Source organism: Oncorhynchus masou, chromosome 3, assembly GCF_036934945.1.
Source record: "Oncorhynchus masou masou isolate Uvic2021 chromosome 3, UVic_Omas_1.1, whole genome shotgun sequence".
In the NCBI taxonomy this organism is placed as follows: Eukaryota; Metazoa; Chordata; class Actinopteri; order Salmoniformes; family Salmonidae; genus Oncorhynchus; species Oncorhynchus masou.
In genome coordinates this window covers 17008520-17027412 of record NC_088214.1, presented here as the reverse complement: position 1 = coordinate 17027412, position 18893 = coordinate 17008520, and the positions used below count along the sequence as shown (strand labels likewise).

Here is an 18893-nt window from a genome sequence, read left to right as displayed (position 1 = left end):
GATGCACGGACGGAATAGTGACTTACACGGGAAATAAAGTTGAATCATAAAGGTTGAACAATATGATTTGCTCAATTTGACAGTACCACACGAGGTGTAGATTAGGTATTTTTTACATCGATTTAAAGCGTATTTTATGCGACAATCAAAATGCTGATCAAGGTTAAGGTAAGACCAGCCATTTAATTGGTGGCCAAGACCGCTAGTTTACATACTGAATGATCATCTCATCACCGATCTAGCTATCTGCCGCAGCTAAATATATGAATATTTCTGAAAAGCGCTATATAGTGGACATTGCAGCAGGCCATTGACATTGAAACATTCATCCCCGTATAGAATGTAGAGTTAGCTAACATTAACTATACTGAACCAAAATATAATCTCCACAAGTAACAAAGATTTTTCAGAGTTATATTTCATATAAGGAAATCAGTCAATTGAATTAAATTCATTAGGCCCCAATCTATGGATTTCACAGGACTGGGCAGGGGCGCAGCCATGGGCGGGACTGGGAGAGCAGGGGTGCAGCAATGGATGGGACTGGGAGGGCAAGTGCGCAGCCACAGGGGAGCAAGGCCAAGCCAATCAGAATGAGTTTTTCCCCACAAAAGGGCTTTATTACAGACAGAAATACTCCTCAGTTTCACCAGCTGTCAGGGTTGCTGGTTTCAGAGGATCCCTCAGGTGAAGAAGCCAGATGTGGACGTCCTGGGCTGGAGTGGTTACACGTGGTCTGCGGTTGAGGCCGGTTGGACATACTGCCAAATTCTCTAAAATGACGCAGGAGGCAGTTTATGGTAGAGAAATTAACATTCAATTCTCTGGCAACAGCTTTGGTGGACTTTCCTGCAGTCAGCATGACAATTGCACGCACCCTCAACTTGACACATCTGTGGCATTGTGTTGTGACAAAACATTTTAGAGCAGCCTTTTATTGTCCCCAAGTGGATGGATTGTTTTGGCAAAGGAAAAATGTCTGCCATCTTTTATATCAGCTCATGAAACATGAGACCAACATGTTGCATTTATATTTTTGTTCAGTATAACTAATTTACTTTAGGTAGCTTACTACCATACTAAATTAAGTTGTATGGCCATTGTCCTATGTTTGAGTTGCTTTGCTCACCCAGTCTTCATCTTAATCCAGACAGGATACAAGGCCTCACTTCGTACAATAAACAGGTGCTGTTGAACCATAGCCATTACCCACTAATTTAGGCCAATCCTTATAAGATGTTGCTGTTTAGTGGAATATTGTATTTTATGCTCTGAAATTATCAATTATTTTACTGTTTCAGACTCTCACTGGCAAAGAAATAGAGATCGACATTGAGCCCACAGACAAGGTATGAAACATCTACATTACTCCGGAGGTTGATGATATTAATCTCATGGATTTGCTTTCTATGTGTAATATTACTCATGTCAGCATACATTGCTGGGGAGTGACGTCCTTGTAAAGACATTTAGCTCATATGCTTTCTTGTACACATGAAGGTGGAGAGAATTAAAGAAAGAGTGGAGGAGAAGGAGGGGATTCCACCTCAACAACAAAGACTAATCTACAGTGGAAAACAGATGTTAGTTATCAACCCTTCCATCACAATCTTGTCATGAAACATTAGCTCCATTTAATCAAGTGGTGGCATTACATCATGGATGTTTTATCTGCTCCCATCCCTCAGGAACGATGAGAAGACTGCTGCAGACTACAAGATCCAGGGAGGCTCAGTTCTGCATCTGGTCCTGGCGCTTAGAGGAGGGCTAGTCTGCCACTGTAACAGAATACAACTCATCGTCTAGTGGGGCCGGCCTTGTGCCAACCCACAAGTTTCTGTCATTGTCACTCACACCATGTTGCAACACAGAGCAGAAAATTGCCACAATGGTGTGGAAGTAATGTTCTTAGGCCTCAGCAAACAAAGGACCTTCTGCTATAAATCTTCTGTGTAGATTGTTTTTGTAACCACCTCTTGCTTTAAGTTCAAGTATTTTGCTTGTGATTAAAAAGGTAATGTTGACTATTTTTGTTTTGAAGTACATGGCTGTATGGCTGCTATTGTATGAGTGTGTGACTTAGCAGTGCATTGTTAAACTACTTTCCATATATAGGCAGTTATAGGGATTCTAAACTCATTAAGGTTTGATAACATTTCTAATTAAAGGTTAACATGGGAGTCGAAGGCAATGCATACAAACCAAATTCTCTTTCCGTCTCCATTTCTCCAGCTGGTTCCTTTTGAGTGTAGTGGTCTAAAGGGTGGATGTTTTGCTTATTTGCACTGAATCCCATTGGAAGCATACAATTATTAATATCCACAAACCAATTTACTTACAATTGCAAGGGCAGCTGGTAATAAGGTCCAGATGTTTGGAATGTTACCAAATTAATTTTCTATTACTACTTTTGTAACCTTGTGGAGGCACTTCTCCAATATGCATCAATTATTTGGTATTGCAACAAGATTTGCAATCTCATACAACCGAAGACTATCTAGTGTTTTAAGAACAAGAACTTATTTATTTTAGCTGAGAGAGGTTGGGTAGTGTATGCAGGTCAGGGCCAGTCTTTCCCCGGGCATAAAAAAATAACTTCAGAAGCTAAAGCTATGGCAGGGGAAACACTGGTTAGGACTGGCACTGATGCTTCAAAGATACAGCGATATGGGGGAGTTAAATCATTCACAGATAAAACAGCAACTCTCACCTCAAAGTCAATATAGACATACACCATAATCCCTCAGCTCCAAAAGGGGGTTCTGAGTGACAGGCACAAGGGAAGAGAGAAGCAGCCGATCAGATGGTAAAGAGAGGTAGGGACAAGTGCACACCAACGGAAGGCATGTAAGTATAGATAAGGCGTAGTGTTAAGGGATGCTGATAATGTGGCTCAGATAGACTACAGCGAATTGTAACAAAGTGACCTACACCAGTAAGTAGGTCAGTAGTCCTGGAGTGAAAGACAAGTTGTCAAGCTTTTAACTAGTTTACAAGGTTGCACGAGCCAAGACTACCAACTACTCTGAAAATGTATCCTGACAGACCCCTTTCATGTGGACAGTCATGATTGCAGTTCTCAGGATTTATTGATCTTCTGATTGGATGAGTACCACTGGCTCAGGCAGACAGCTGCATATTACTGTTGTTGATTGATGTGACACAAATGACCTGCAACTCTGGAAATACACAGTGAAGCTAGTACCATGTTCAGTGGTGTCATTAATACCGCTAGTTAACCTATGGGTAATGTAATACCAGTAGTCCGAACAGGAGCTGAAAAGGTAGAATGGTGACAATGGCTTTTAGGGTGACAGAGTCTCTTGAGAGTTCATCTACACGAATCCTTGTCAAACTGTAGGGGAACAATTTCCACAGTTCACAAGGGTCAGCCATTTAGAAAAATAACAGAATTAAGAGTAATTTGAAAAAACATCAGCTTAGACTGACAGCATCAGGTTGTAGTGTGGAATAGTTGATTGACAGAGAGGATCCCCTCAAAATGATTTACAGGCAGCTGTTAGGTAGAATGGGTCCCCACTCCTGGGCCTGGTCAGCTGTCAATCCTTCCACGTACATTGTCTGATGTCTGTGTCAGTGTTGATGGACAGGTTGATTGCAGCGGTCATTACCAGGCAGTGCTTGGGAAGGAGTCGATCTGCACCGTGTCCTGGCAGACAGAGCTCTGGCTGGTGTAGCACACACGCACCCTAATCTTCAGACTCACCTGGGGGGGGGATAAGTTCATTTTTAGTCCATTGTGGGTGTGCGCATGCATGTTGTGACCATGAACTGACTGAATGAAGACCCACCTTGTTTGGGTTGTTGAGGAGCACAGTCTGGGTCACCTGACCTAAGCCATGCGCAGGGATGACGTCACCACTCGGAGCCTTCATCTGTAACTGGACGCTCTGAGGTGGATGGGAGTGCGAGATAAAGGTCATGAACAGCCTATAACTAGGACCCAGAGTTTTACAAAGGTCACAAACAGCCTATAAGTAGGGCCCAGAGTTCTTCCTGGTCAGTTACATGGTCTAGAGGACCCTACTCATGACGTAAAAGCTTGGAATACCAAATACAAAAGGTACTCCGACACAAAGAGTTGGGGAAGCAGACCTTGGGTACTGCTGCTTGCAGGGTGAGGCCAGTGATGTCCCCGTCAGTGGAGTTGGTGGCAGTGAGGGTAACGGTCATCCCTGTGTCTGTCTGTGTGTCAGTCTGTAGTTTCAGCGTCACACCGTTTTTCTCATACACTGTAACACTATGTGGTGCTATGGAAACAAAGAAAAAAAAAAATCTGTCACTGGAAATCATGGAATTCAACACCAAAAACAGATGATCATTAAATACATTATGAAGATGTACTGTATATTTTGTATAAAGCTACAGATGTGTTCATTCCAAAACAGTTGATATTTGACTCCATCTCGCCCTCCATCCATCTCTTTGCAACCCCCTGCTCTGCCCATCGCCCTGTTTCTCAGCTGTTGTGTGTCTCACCAGGTGTTACATCCAGGCCTCCCAGCAGGTCCAGTAGGTCTCCCCCAGCCGTGCTGCTAGCTGGGCCAGGAGCTGTGCTGGACAGGGATGGGCTGGGCTGGAAAGGCTCCCCAGAACCACCCAGCAGGTCCAACAGATCACACACCTTGACAAGGTAAAGCGAGGGTAAAGATTACACATCATGTAATATTCAAGAAGTTTAGCTTGAGAAAGTACACACACAGTATACAATAGTAGGTCAGATATATATATATATATATATCCAGGTAGCTGAAATACCAAAGTTTATTGCAGTAATTTTCATCACTTACCTGATTAGAAGGTTCCTGGGGAAATACTATTTCCTGTGTCAGTTTGGTTGGCTCCAACTCTTTTATATTCCCCCCTGCTGATTCTCCATTGGTATGTCCCGGGGAGCTTTTGTCAATCACCGGCATTCTCTCCAGCACCGCAGCCCTGCGAGCACAGAGAGCTCTCTTAGCAGTGTACTGGGGTGGGATATAGTGGCTTCCATGATGCAATGCCCCACTCACTGGCAATGTACCCATACATAAAATATAATAGTAGAAATCAAAAACAAAATTATATTAGTCACATGCGCCAAATACAACAGGTGTAGCCCTTACAGTGAAATGCTTACTTATGAGCCCTAACAAACACTGCATTTAAAAAAAATACAGATAAGAATAAGAAACAAAAGTAACAATTCAAGAGCAGCAGTAAAATAACAATAGCGAGACTATATACAGGGGGGGTACCGGTACAGTTAGTTGAGGTAATATGTACATGTAGATAGAGTTTAAAGTGACTATGCATGGATGATAACAATGGACAGTAGCAGCGGTGTAAGCGAGGGGGGGGGCTAGACTTGGCACTCCGGTACCGCTTGCCGTGCGGTAGCAGAGAGAACAGTCTTTGACTAGAGTCTGACCATTTTTAGGGCCTTCCTCTGACACCACTATATGCATGTATGATTGGCTAACATTGCAAATAGTATTATGTACATTATAGGTTGTACCTCATGTGGTCGTATTTCTTGAAGAGAGCGTTATATTCCACTGCTCTCTGCTGGAGTTCCACGTCGATACAGCTGCCGTAGATGCTGACGATGCTCCTAATGCGACTGCCAGAGAGGGACAGGGGAGAGAAAAACAGGCGGAAGCAAGAGCTATTTTAGTATTCGCTGTATCAGCAATGTCGAGAGTCAAGTCCCAAGACCCCACAGTGGGCAAAAACTGACATAGCAGTTTTCAGTTATTGCTGTATAGTAGTTCAAGCAGTGTGATATACTGATGCTTACTCCACGTTATGTGTTATGCGTGTGCTGAGTTTCATGGTTGCTGTGAGAGCGAAGCCCCTGGTTGCTGGCGATGACATATGTGACTGTAGAACCGTTTCCAAGGCGTCCAGGACATCATCCTCTGTCACCTAAGGGCAGGACAGAAAACAAGAACTACTGCCTCGGTTTAATGACAATTACTACTGTATTGTCAATTGGTGTTAACCATGACTGTGTTACAACAACCAAAGCATGTACCTGAACAGGTTCTGTCTCCTCACACTCTCCTCTCAGAAGCAGGTCTCCATACTCCCCAATACACCAGCACGCAACCTGTACCAGGGATTGCTGCGTACACACACACGTTGCACAGTGCCACAGCTGATAATCCGAGTATAACCAGAGCCTTGAGGTTTTCCTGACTGATAACACACACATTCCTACAGAGCATGGCACACAAACACATTCATACTAAAGCCATACCACTGAGATGTCTGTAATCAGGGCTCTGTACAGCTTGTGGACCGTGTAGCAGTGAAGTTCTGTTGCGGTGGTGATGAGCTGGATCAGGTTGGGCACCGTCTCATCCCGCACGTCACCCCCTGCCTGAAAGAGAGTTCTTAGTTTGACTGAGCTTCAAGTTCCTTGGTGTCCACATCAACAACCAACTAGAATGGTCCAAACACACCAAGACAGTCATGAAGAGGGCATGACAAAGCCTATTCCCCCTCAGGAAATTAAAAAGATTTGACATGGGTCCTGAGATCCTCAGAAGGTTCTACAGCTGCAACCTAACAGTTTTGCATCCCTGCCTGGTAATGACAGCAATTGCTCGGCCTCTGACCGCAAGGCACTTCAGAGGGTAGTGCGTATGGCCCAATACATCACTGGGGCAAAGCTGCCTGCAGTCCAGGACCTCTACACCAGGCAGTGTCAGAGGAAGGCCCTAAAACTGTTCAAAGACCCCAGCCATAGACTGTTCTCTCCACTACCGCATGGCAAGCGATACCGGAGTGCCAAGTATGGGATGAAAAGGCTTCTCACAGTTTTTACCCCCAAGCAATACGACACCAAATGGTTACCCGGACTATTTGCATTGTGGCCTCCCTCCAACCCCTCTTTACGCTGCTGCTACTCTGTTTATCATATATGCATAGTCACTTTAACTATACATTCATGTGCATACTACCTCAATTGGCCCGACCAACCAGTGCTCCTGCACATTGGCTAACCGGGCTATCTGCATTGTGTCCCACCACCCGCCAACCCCTCTTTTTACACTTCTGCTACTCTCTGTTCATCATACATGCAGTCACTTTAACCATATCTACATACTAGCTCAATAAGCTTGAATAACCGGTGTCTGTATACAGTGGGGCAAAAAAGTATTTAGTAACTTTTCATCATAGGTACACTTGAACTATGACAGACAAAATGAGAAAAAAAAATACAGAAAAATCATATTGTAGGATTTTTAATCAATTTATTTGCAAATTATGGTGGAAAATAAGAATTTGGTCAATAACAAAAATGTATCTCAATACTTTGTTATTTACCCTTTGTTGGCAATGACAGAGGTCAAACGTTTTCTGTAAGTCTTCACAAGGTTGTTTTCACACACTGTTGCTGGTATTTTGGCCCATTCCTCCATGCAGATCTCCTCTCGAGCAGTGATATTTTGGGGCTGTTGCTGGGCAACAGCAACACAGATTTTCAACTCCCTCCAAAGATTTTCTATGGGGTTGAGATCTGGAGACTGGCGAGGCCACTCCAGGACCTTGAAATGCTTCTTACGAAGCCACTCCTTCGTTGCCCGGGCGGTGTGTTTGGGATCATTGTCATGCTGAAAGACCCAGCCACGTTTCCTCATCAATGCCCTTGCTGATGGAAGGAGGTTTTCACTCAAAATCCCACGATACATGGCCCCATTCATTCTTTCCTTTACACGTATCAGTCGTCCTGGTCCCTTTGCAGAAAAACAGCCCCAAAGCATGATGTTTCCACCCCCATGCTTTACAGTAGGTATGGTGTTCTTTGGATGAAACTCAGAATTCTTTGTCCTCCAAACACGACGAGTTGAGTTTTTACCAAAAAGTTCTATTTTGATTTCATCTGACATTCTCCCAATCTTCTTCTGGATCATCCAAATGCTCTCTAGCAAACTTCAGTCGGGCCTGGACATGTACTGGCTTAAGCAGGGGGACACGTCTGGCACTGCAGGATTTGAGTCCCTTGCGGCGTAGTGTGTTACTGATGGTAGGCTTTGTTACTTTGGTCCCAGCTCTCTGCAGGTCATTCACTAGGTGTGGTTCTGGGATTTTTGCTCACCGTTCTTGTGATCATTTTGACCCCACGGGGTGAGATCTTGCGTGGAGCCCCAGATCGAGGGAGATTATCAGTGGTCTTGTATGTCTTCCATTTCCTAATAATTGCTCCCACAGTTGATTTCTTCAAACCAAGCTGCTTACCTATTGCAGATTCAGTCTTCCCAGCCCGGTGCAGGTCTACAATTTTGTTTCTGGTGTCCTTTGACAGCTCTTTGGTCTTGGCCATAGTGGAGTTTGGAGTGTGACTGTTTGAGGTTGTGGACAGGTGTATTTAATACTGATAACAAGTTCAAACAGGTGCCATTAATACAGGTAACGAGTGGAGGACAGGGGAGCCTCTTAAAGAAGAAGTTACAGGTCTGTGAGAGCCAGAAATCTTGCTTGTTTGTTGGTGACCAAATACTTATTTTCCACCATAATTTGCAAATAAATTCATTAAAAATCCTACAATGTGATTTTCTGGATTTTGTTTCTTCTCATTTTATCTGTCATAGTTGAAGTGTACCTGTGATGAAAATTACAGGCCTCTCATCTTTTTAAGTGGAAGAACTTGCACAATTGGTGGCTGACTAAATACTTTTTTGCTCCACTGTATAGCCTTGCTACTGTTATTTTCAAATGTATTTTTACTGTTTCACTGTAAAAGCATTTTAGCATTTCACTGTAAGGTCTACACGGACCAGGATGTCTTGCTCCCAGGCAGACTAAATAATTTTTTTGCCCGCTTTGAGGACAATACAGTGCCACTGACACTGCCTACAACAGAAAAATGCGGTCTCTCCTTCACTGCAGCCGAGGTGAGTAAAACATTTAAACGTGTTAACCCTCGCAAGGCTGCAGGCCCAGACGGCATCCCCAGCCGCGCCCTCAGAGCATGTGCAGACCAGCTGGCTGGTGTGTTTACGGACATATTCAATCAATCCCTATACCAGTCTGCTGTTCCCACATGCTTCAAGAGGGCCACCATTGTTCCTGTTCCCAAGAAAGCTAAGGTAACTGAGCTAAACGACTACCGCCCCGTAGCACTCACTTCCGTCATCATGAAGTGCTTTGAGAGACTAGTCAAGGACCATATCACCTCCACCCTACCTGACACCCTAGACCCACTCCAATTTGCTTACCGCTCAAATAGGTCCACAGACGATGCAATCTCAACCACACTGCACACTGCCCTAACCCATCTGGACAAGAGGAATACCTATGTGAGAATGCTATTCATCGACTACAGCTCGGCATTCAACACCATAGTACCCTTCAAGCTCGTCATCAAGCTCGAGACCCTGGGTCTCGACCCCGCCCTGTGCAACTGGGTACTGGACTTCCTGACGGGCCGCCCCCAGGTGGTGAGGGTAGGTAACAACATCTCCTCCCCGCTGATCCTCAACACTGGGGCCCCACAAGGGTACGTTCTGAGCCCTCTCCTGTACTCCCTGTTCACCCACGACTGCGTGGCCACGCACGCCTCCAACTCAATCATCAAGTTTGCGGACGACACAACAGTGGTAGGCTTGATTACCAACAACGACGAGACGGCCTACAGGGTGGAGGTGAGGGCCCTCAGAGTGTGGTGTCAGGAAAATAACCTCACACTCAACGTCAACAAAACTAAGGATTGTGATTGTGGACTTCAGGAAACACCCCCCTATCCACATCGATGGAACAGTAGTGGAGAGAGTAGCAAGTTTTAAGTTCCTCGGCATACACATCACAGACAAACTGAATTGGTCCACTCACACAGACAGCATCGTGAAGAAGGCGCAGCAGCGCCTCTTCAACCTCAGGAGGCTGAAGAAATTCGGCTTGTCACCAAAAGCACTCACAAACTTCTACAGATGCACAATCGAGAGCATCCTGGCGGGCTGTATCACCGCCTGGTACGGCAACTGCTCCGCCCTCAACCGTAAGGCTCTCCAGAGGGTAGTGAGGTCTGCACAACGCATCACCGGGGGCAAACTACCTGCCCTCCAGGACACCTACACCACCCGATGTTACAGGAAGGCCATAAAGATCATCAAGGACATCAACCACCCGAGCCACTGCCTGTTCACCCCGCTATCATCCAGAAGGCGAGGTCAGTACAGGTGCATCAAAGCTGGGACCGAGAGACAGAAAAACAGCTTCTATCTCAAGGCCATCAGACTGTTAAACAGCCACCACTAACATTGAGTGGCTGCTGCCAACACACTGACACTGACTCAACTCCAGCCACTTTAATAATGGGAATTGATGGGAAATGTAAATATATCACTAGCCACTTTAAACTATGCTACCTTATATAATGTTACTTACCCTACATTATGAATCTCATATGCATACGTATATACTGTACTCTATATCATCGACTGCATCCTTATGTAATACATGTATCACTAGCCACTTTAACTATGCCACTTTGTTTACATACTCATCTCATATGTATATACTGTACTCGATACCATCTACTGTATCTTGCCTATGCTGCTCTGTACCATCACTCATTCATATATCCTTATGTACATATTCTTTATCCCCTTATACTGTGTATAAGACAGTAGTTTAGGAATTGTTAGTTAGATTACTTGTTGGTTATTACTGCATTGTCGGAACTAGAAGCACAAGCATTTCGCTACACTCGCATTAACATCTGCTAACCATGTGTATGTGACAAATAAAATTTGATTTGACCTGTTATATTCGGCACACATGACAAATAAACTGTGATTTGATTTAGTACTGCCTTGTAGAAAGTTAGACAGCGGGTCCGGATCTAGAACTCTAAATAATGTCACGGGTCTGGGTCGGATCTAATTGTCCCAGGTATGTGTCATTTTAACTGACTTGTCCTGAAGGATCCATACAGATCTGAAAGTGACTGCTGCAGTAGAGAGAGAAATTCTAGAATTTATGCTGCTGCTCTTGGTGCGGGTCAGAACGGGTCCTTTCTGGATCAGTGAAGAACTCCACTGTCTAGACTAAAGTCAAACATTGGCAATGTGGGGTGGCCTAGTTTCCACCCAGACGGCTTGAGGTATAGGCTAGTGGGGTGAGACCAGTGAGACACATCATGGGGGTATAGATATTCATAGTTAAAAACAAGTTGTAAAGGCTCTGAAACCAGGTGATTGTGGTGCGGTATATAGTGTCATTATTTACCGTGGTGAGGACATGCAGGATGGTGTCAATGTGCCAGCGCTGAGAGGGAGCATACCTAACAGAGACAGAGACTTAGTGGTCAGTGTTACGGCTCAGACACAAATATAGACAGTCACAGAGACTGACACACAGGGAGGGCAGGCTCCTGGCTAGGCCTGTGTATGTTTTATGATAGAACAGCCAGATAGCTGTGAGATATACAGACACTGAGAGCAAGACAGAAACACAGTAACATGTCACTCAAAGAGACAGGGAAACATTCATATAGACAAAGACACAAAATGAGACATCCCAGCACACACAGACCACAAAGAGAGACTTTGTGGCATAGAAATTAAAGCCCATAGCCAGGCGAGGTCCAGCCCTGTACCTCTCTGCAGCGTTGAAGATGCCCGAGGTGGTGTGTGCTCGGAGCTCTGGGGGACAGCTGGAGAGGAAGAGGAGAAGCTCCTTCATCAGAGAGCGGATGTTGACAGCTGACACCAGGGCCAAAGAAAGCTCCAACGCCCGGCTGAGGGATAAACATAAATAATAGAACAATATACTGTTTGCTGTTCTCTACATTACCACTCCTCCTTCCATCGTAGCTCATGTATAGGCAGCACATGGCCAGCTGGTAAGATAAGTTCAGATATCACAACATTACCGTTTGACAGAAGCATCCTGGTCCTTCAGGCAGTCCACTATGGTCCCCCTGTGACGCTGCACTGCATTGTGGTCCGTCTGAACAATTTTCTGAAGGGAAGTCATGGAGATATACCTGTGCATGAATAAAAATAAAGACATTCAGACAAGTTATATTTCTGCATTATATTTGTGTGAGGGCTGTGAAATGTTCAACACAATTGGTGCATGGATACATTTCATGGAAAATATACTCTGCTCAACCAAGCAACATGCTTGTGATTCTTGTCTACAAGTATAATTTCCAAGATCTCTCATCTCATATATCTTATGTAAAAACTTGCTGTGTGCTTTCTTCCCTGGTGTTAAGCATGACTGCTCTCCTCCAAGTTCAAGGTCTTTGAATTTTCTTTTAAATATCTACACTACATGACAAAAAGTATGTGAACACCTGCTTGTCGAAAATCAAAATCATGGGCATTAATATGGAGTTGGTCCCCCTTTGCTGCTATAACAGCCTCCACTCTTCTGGGAAGACTCCACTAGATGTTGAAACATTGCTGAGGGGATTTGCTTCTATTCAGCCACAAGAGCATTAGTGAGGTCGGGCACAGATGTTGTGCGATTAGGCCTGGCTCGCAGTCGGCGTTCCAATTCACCCAAAAGGTGTTCGATGATTTTGAAGTTAAGGGCTTTGTTTAAGCTAGTAAAGTTATTCCACACCGATCTCAACAAACCATTTCTGTATTAACCTCACTTTGTGCACAGGGGCATTGTCATGCTGAAACAGGAAAGGGCCTTCCCCAAACTGTTGCCACAGTTGGAAGCACAGAATCATCTAGAATGCCATTGTAGGCTGTAGAGTTAAGACTTCCCTTCAGTGGAACAAAGGGGCGTAGCCCGAACCATGAACAACAGCCCCAGACCAATATTGTGCGCGGCTGCTTAGCCGCTCGGCCAAGGAAACACATTCCCGACGAACAGTTGTTGTGCTGACATTGCTTCCAGAAGCAGTTAAAAAACATATATATTTTTTTTGACGGTAGTGAGTTTTGCAACTGAGGATAGACTATTTTTACGTGCTAAGCACTTCAGCACCCTGCGGTCCCATTCTATGTGCTTGCCTACCACTTCCCGGCTGAACCATTGTTGCTCCTAGATGTTTCCAATTCACAATAACAGCACTTACAGTTGACCGGGGCAGCTCGAGCAGTGCAGAAATTTGCCGAACTGACTTGTTGGAAAGATGGCATCCTATGACAGTGCCAAGTTGAATGTCACTGAGATTTTCAGTAAGGGCATTCGACTACCAATATTAGTCTATGAAGATTGCATGGCTGTGTGCCTAATCAATTTTATACACCTGTCAGCAACAAGTGTGGCTGAAATAGCCAAATTTGAATGAGTGTCCACAGAGTTTTGTATATGTAGTGCATCTGGTGAAACGATATGACAGAATGATCCCATCTAAGCCAGTCTAGCAGCTTTCCAGCAGCCGTCACACTGTCACAGGGATGTAAGCTTAAGCCTAAGACCAGACAGACCCTACGGAGGCAATCCCAACAGGAAGTATGCCTCAGAACAGACAGATAAAAGGAAACTTCATATGTGAACGTGAGCCCACGACGTACAGAGAACCCTGTCTGTCATTAAGGGCTCTAGCTAAATAATCCCACAAATAGACATTACTGACCGTGTTAAGCATGATCAGAATCCAGATGTTTGTCTGCCTCAGGCAACAATAATCTTCTAGGCAACAGGCCAGAAACCATGAAAAAGGACCAGATGAGATCAAAGGAAGAGAGAGAGGGAAGACTAACCGGATGTTCCGATCATTGTTCAGAAGAAATCTCCCCAGGATGTTCACAGCCAAGACCTGTCACACACAAAACATCTTAGATACGGCTTCTGTTATGCAGAAATGTAAGCTACAGTCGCCTCCATCACTTGTAGCACTTCCAATAGATATAAATATACGCCATCACGCGTGACACTTACCCTCAAGCCACTTTCTGATTTGATGTCCATGACAGTGAGAACAGTTTCATACAAAACAGCACTGCCTGCGGTCTTACTGCTGTCTGTGTTCGTAGCCACCTGAAGGTCAATAATACAAAAGCTGTGATTAAAATCTAAATTGTTCATACAAACAACCCTGCATGACTATTTAGTGATGAAAATACTGTACCTGGGCCAGCAGGTCATTCATGGCATCACTGGCTGTGTCATTATTGCGCCCCAGGATCCTCAGCAACCTAAGAATGCGCACCTAATGATGGAGGAAGGAGGAGAAAGAGAGAGAAACATGTAGATTCTGTCACAATATGCTTGTTTTTACCCTGATTCCAATTCACTATTCAAAACACTGACCTGCAGGAATGGGTCACTGATCCCAGCCACATTGTGTTCTGGAGAGTAACCCGACATCACCAGGCCTTTCATCATCAGGACCAGCTCCGGCACCGCCTGGACCAAACACACACAGAGCAGGAGTCAGGCTCACAGACCATCATCTAGGGTTGTGGGAGAATGTGTTCTGTTTTTGTAATTAGATGTTTAGATGTTTTACAGTGTAAAACCAAAGATATACATTTCAAGGAACTGAAATGTAATGTCTAATGTTGAGTGGATGTACTGGAATGGAGTAGGATGAGGTGTGTGTCTTACCTTACGAAACTGCTCTAGAGTGTCTGGGTTGCGCTCACACAGCTCAGTGATCAGAACCACAGCTCCATGTAAAACCCCTGCAATCGGACCAAACCATTAGGACAGGGGAATATTTGCCACACTGACACCATTTACTATAACACGCATAATAACAGCTCACAGTCAAAATGTAAGACTCTGTACTGTCCTCAAATGTAAGACTGTGAAATAGGTAGAGACGGACAGCCTGGTACAGAGGAGCAGACAGTGAACAGTTGTTTGATTTATTTATTTGAACAGATTGCTGGTAATAAAAACATGTCTAACCATTTAAAAAATGAGTGACTCACCGTGGTTCTTTTCAGAGAGCAGGGATCGAGCTGCAGGGGTGAACAGCTCCCCTAGCTCTGGTACTTTTCTCACCATGTGTACTGCACATAGAGCTGCCTGAAATGTCAATGTCATCACGATCAGCTTCATAACTAAAATAACCTTCAACATCAGTGCCCATGATTGTTTACATCAGTCTGTTGCAATGCAGTGTTTGACAGTAGTGATCAAGATGGATTGGTTTGTGTTTCTGCATTACCAAGCTCAACCATGATGGAAGGAGTGGCGGTGTGTGTGTGGCTACAGACGGTGCTCACCTTCTTCTTGATGTAGGAGTTCGAGGCTCTGAGGAGGCGGTCGATCTCTGGGGCCAGGTCTCGACACATCTCAGCCGAGCCCATACAGGCCAGAGTACACAGAGCCAGAGACTGGACATACTGACTGCTGTGGGACAGGTCACTGAAACACACACACACACACACAGAGAGAAGGGGTTTCATGACCATTTCTCAATGACTATGTCCTCAAGTAGAGGCTACTTGACCACTATGTTTATGTGACTAATGACTACATTGATCATACACAGCCTACACATGATCTGTCTGTCTTATATGTCCCCTTTAATAGAGCATTTCAGATAAAATTGTCCTTACTTCTTGATGGAGTTAGTGATGAGCAGGCTGGCATCCTGTTTCTCGTCTAGAAGCATCATGGCACCCAGGTACCCAACACGTTTCTCATTGTACCGAGGGCTTGCAATCAGACGCACACACTCCATCTGACACCAGATTGGGGGGGGGTCGTTAGGATACAAAAAGAGCAAATATTCCAACTCTACAGAGTCATCCCCTGACATTTTATGTACACTGAACAAGAATATAAATGCAACATGTAAAGTGTTGGTCCCATGAGCTGAAATAAAAGAGCCAAGACATTTTCCATATGCACAATAAGCTTATTTATCTCAAATTTGGTGCATAAATTTGGCTACATCTTTGTTAGTGAGCATTTATCCTTTCCCAAGATAATCCATCCACCTGACAGGTGTGGCATATCAAGAAGCTGACTAAACAGCATGTTCATTACATAGGTGCACCTTGTGCTGGGGACAATAAAAGGCCACTCTAAAATGTGCAGTTATCACACAATATAATGCCACAGATGACTTAAGTATAGAAGGAGCCTGCAATTGGCATGCTGACTGGAGGAATGTCCACCAGAGCTGTTGCCAGAAAATGTAATGTTCATTTCTCTACCATAAGTCACCTCCACCATCGTTTTAGAGAATTTGGCAGTACGTCCAACCGGCCTCACAACCGCAGACCACGTGTAACCACGCCAGCCCAGGACCTACACATCTGGCATCTTCACCTGCGAGATCGTCTGAGACCAGCCACCTGGACTGCTGATGTAACAGACTGTGGGTTTGCATAACCAAAGAATATCCGCACAAACTGTCAGAAACCGTCTCAGGGAAGCTCATCTGCGTGCTCGTAGTCCTCACCAGGGTCTTGATCTGTCTGCAGCTCGGTATCTTAACCGATTTCAGTGGTGAAATGTTCACCTTCGATGGCCACTGGCACGCTGGAGAAGTGTGCTCTTCACGGATCAATCCCGGTTTCAACTGTACCAGTCAGATGGCAGACAGAGTGTATGGCGTTGTGTGGGTGAGCAGTTTGCTGATGTCAACGTTGTAAACAGAGTGCCCCACGGAGGTGGTGGGTTATGGTATGGGCAGGCATAAGCTAGAGACAACGAACACAATTGCATTTTATCTATGGCATCCGGAGGCCCATTGTCTTGCCATTAATCAGCCGCCATCACCTCATGTTCCAGCATTATAATGCACATCCCCCATGTCGCAAGGATCTGTACACAATTCCTGGAAGCTGAAAATGTCCCAGTTCTTCCATGGCCTGCATACTCACCAGACATGCCACCAATTGAGTACGTTTGGAATGCTCTGTATCGACTTGTACGACAGCGTGTTCCAGTTTCCGCCAATATCCATCAACTTCCCACAGCCATTGAAGAGGAGTGGTACAACATTCCACAGGCCACAATCAACAGCCTGATCAATTCTATGTGAAGGAGATGTGCCATGCTGCATGAGGCAAATGATGATCACATCGGATACTGATTGGTTGTCTAATCCACGCCCTTACCTTTAAAAAAAAAAAAAAGGTATCTGTGACCAACAGTTGCATAGCTGTATTCCCAGTCATGTGAAATTCATAGATTTGGGCCAAATGAAATTATTTAAATTGACTGATTTCCTTAAATTATCTGTAACTCAGTAAAATCTTTGAAATTGTTGCATTTATATTTTTGTTCAGTGTAGCTACATTCTGTATATATTTTATATGTTGCTTGTTTATTTATATTATCAACACTGAGATGTAATGAAAAGCGCTGTAGAAACTAAATAAATAATTATCTTAAGAGCACTGTTCACTACCTGACCAAAGTGGGCGGGGTAGCCCAGCATGTGCACATACAGCAGCTTTGCCAAGTTGTGAGAGCGGGTCCCATTGTCAGCCTGTCTGAACTGTGCCCGGATGGCAGCACACTCTCTTTGGATCACACCACGCTCCTCCCCCTGTGTACGGGCTCCTCTGATCACCCTGATCATCTCCTGCAGACGCACCGAAGGAGACATGGCTCTGCTGTTTGAGTGAGTGAGAGGGAGTTCAGGGTGAGCTCCAACAACATCAACAAAGGTCCTTATTACCTGCCTGGTTCACCGACACGTAAGGCAAGTGACAGACATACAAGAATACATAGTAATCTGAACGGGAAAATGCATTGAGTATCGGTCCAAGCAGAACTAATAACACGTTCATGAGCGCCTGTAAAAACACTCGCATTTCCTGTATAGTCATGAAGAACAACAATATTACTTCCGAGGTGCAAGTGGGGTTAATGATACACCCGAGAAGGTCTCTAATTCGTTTAATAGAGCAGCCGTTCAGTCATTATTTACAGTGAAAAGTAAAATACGAAACGACCATGATGTACAACTAAACAAGCTTTACAGGCAGCCGTGAAATATAAAACAGTGACGTCAATTTTAGCTTGACACAGTCAATGTAGTTAACTATCAAATTCACTCACCTAACTAGCACTCCTAGCCACACACAACACACGATGTTTTTATGCTGTGGTGGCAAGCGAGGAACCACAGCTCTTGCATAGAAATTCAGTTCGTTCGGCGATCTACTTTTAGAACAGGTTAATAGAGATGTCAACCATGCATTTATTTAGCCAGCTAGCTAACGTTAATGCCCGAGGATAACCTCCGATTACATGGGAGTTTGTCTCTTACCTTCAGAAAGTGAAAACGCCCCTATAAAAATACCAGGCCGGTTTCTTTGCTCAATAAACGGAGATGTGTCAACATTCATTAAACTCTTGCCTCACAAATGAATGGGCAACTAAACCTAGTCGGCGGCTTATATTGGCTGGACGCCTAATGTACGACAGTACCTAAACCCATAAACTTCATCTGAAAAACATAATGGCAGCATCACTTCCGAAATCGGATCTCTGACAAGCCCTGAACTCCGCCCCCTAGGAAAACTGAAGGCTAAAAAAAAAACAAATTATTTATATACACACTAGATGATTTGTAGGGGGTGCTGTGTTGAAGCCCCTTGCCTCCATCTTGGCACTCCCTCGCCGTTGGAAAGAAAAATAGCTATAGAAATTAATGCCTCCATTCATTTTTGCCACATTTGTTGTATTACATACACCTTAATGCATGATGTTAGTGTCCCACTATAACAAAAACATACTTAAATATGTCATTTAAATACAGTACAATTCCATTAATTCCTACGTAGGACTGCGCCTACTGGGGGTTGCCAATATGGCCGACCACTGGCGTCAAAGCCTCTCAATGGCCAATACATAGCATTGTAATCCAGAATTTATAGACACCTTTGCTAGGAACACTGTCTGTTCCGAGGCCTAGACTGTAGGCTACGTGGAGGTCGGTGTCCTTGACAACAGGGGTGTAATTAAGTCGGATTCCGTTGTAAAACGTTTCTTGTTGC

At 44.5% G+C, this 18893-nt stretch overlaps 2 protein-coding genes across 6 annotated transcripts; one reads left to right on the top strand and one right to left on the bottom strand.

The window, feature by feature from the left end:
* Positions 1 to 10: 10 nt before the first annotated feature.
* LOC135511238 (NEDD8) lies at positions 11 to 2024 on the top strand. Its single transcript, XM_064932866.1, has 4 exons — positions 11 to 168; positions 1302 to 1349; positions 1501 to 1583; positions 1689 to 2024. Exons 1-4 carry the CDS (start codon positions 151 to 153, stop codon positions 1804 to 1806), a joined length of 267 nt encoding a protein of 88 aa, XP_064788938.1. The 5' UTR covers positions 11 to 150; the 3' UTR covers positions 1807 to 2024.
* Positions 2025 to 2498: 474 nt separating this feature from the next.
* LOC135511207 (AP-1 complex subunit gamma-1-like) lies at positions 2499 to 18387 on the bottom strand. 5 transcript variants are annotated; one of them, XM_064932846.1, is made up of 23 exons: positions 18164 to 18387; positions 17953 to 18057; positions 17297 to 17504; positions 15492 to 15616; positions 15156 to 15297; positions 14859 to 14955; positions 14530 to 14606; positions 14233 to 14328; positions 14051 to 14131; positions 13861 to 13959; positions 13683 to 13738; positions 11885 to 11998; positions 11609 to 11749; positions 11239 to 11293; positions 6263 to 6385; positions 6038 to 6127; positions 5801 to 5928; positions 5519 to 5623; positions 4812 to 4956; positions 4501 to 4645; positions 4117 to 4271; positions 3813 to 3911; positions 2499 to 3727 (listed from the first exon to the last, which is right to left on the bottom strand). In XM_064932846.1, the coding sequence occupies exons 3-23, from the start codon at positions 17495 to 17497 to the stop codon at positions 3629 to 3631; spliced, it is 2373 nt and encodes a 790-aa protein (XP_064788918.1). In that variant the 5' UTR covers positions 17498 to 17504; positions 17953 to 18057; positions 18164 to 18387; the 3' UTR covers positions 2499 to 3628. The 5 variants fall into 5 exon arrangements, with proteins under 5 accessions (XP_064788918.1, XP_064788912.1, XP_064788910.1 ...); XM_064932840.1 differs by having other exon boundaries at positions 17953 to 18054; XM_064932838.1 differs by lacking the exon at positions 17953 to 18057.
* Between the last annotated feature and the right edge of the window lie 506 nt (positions 18388 to 18893).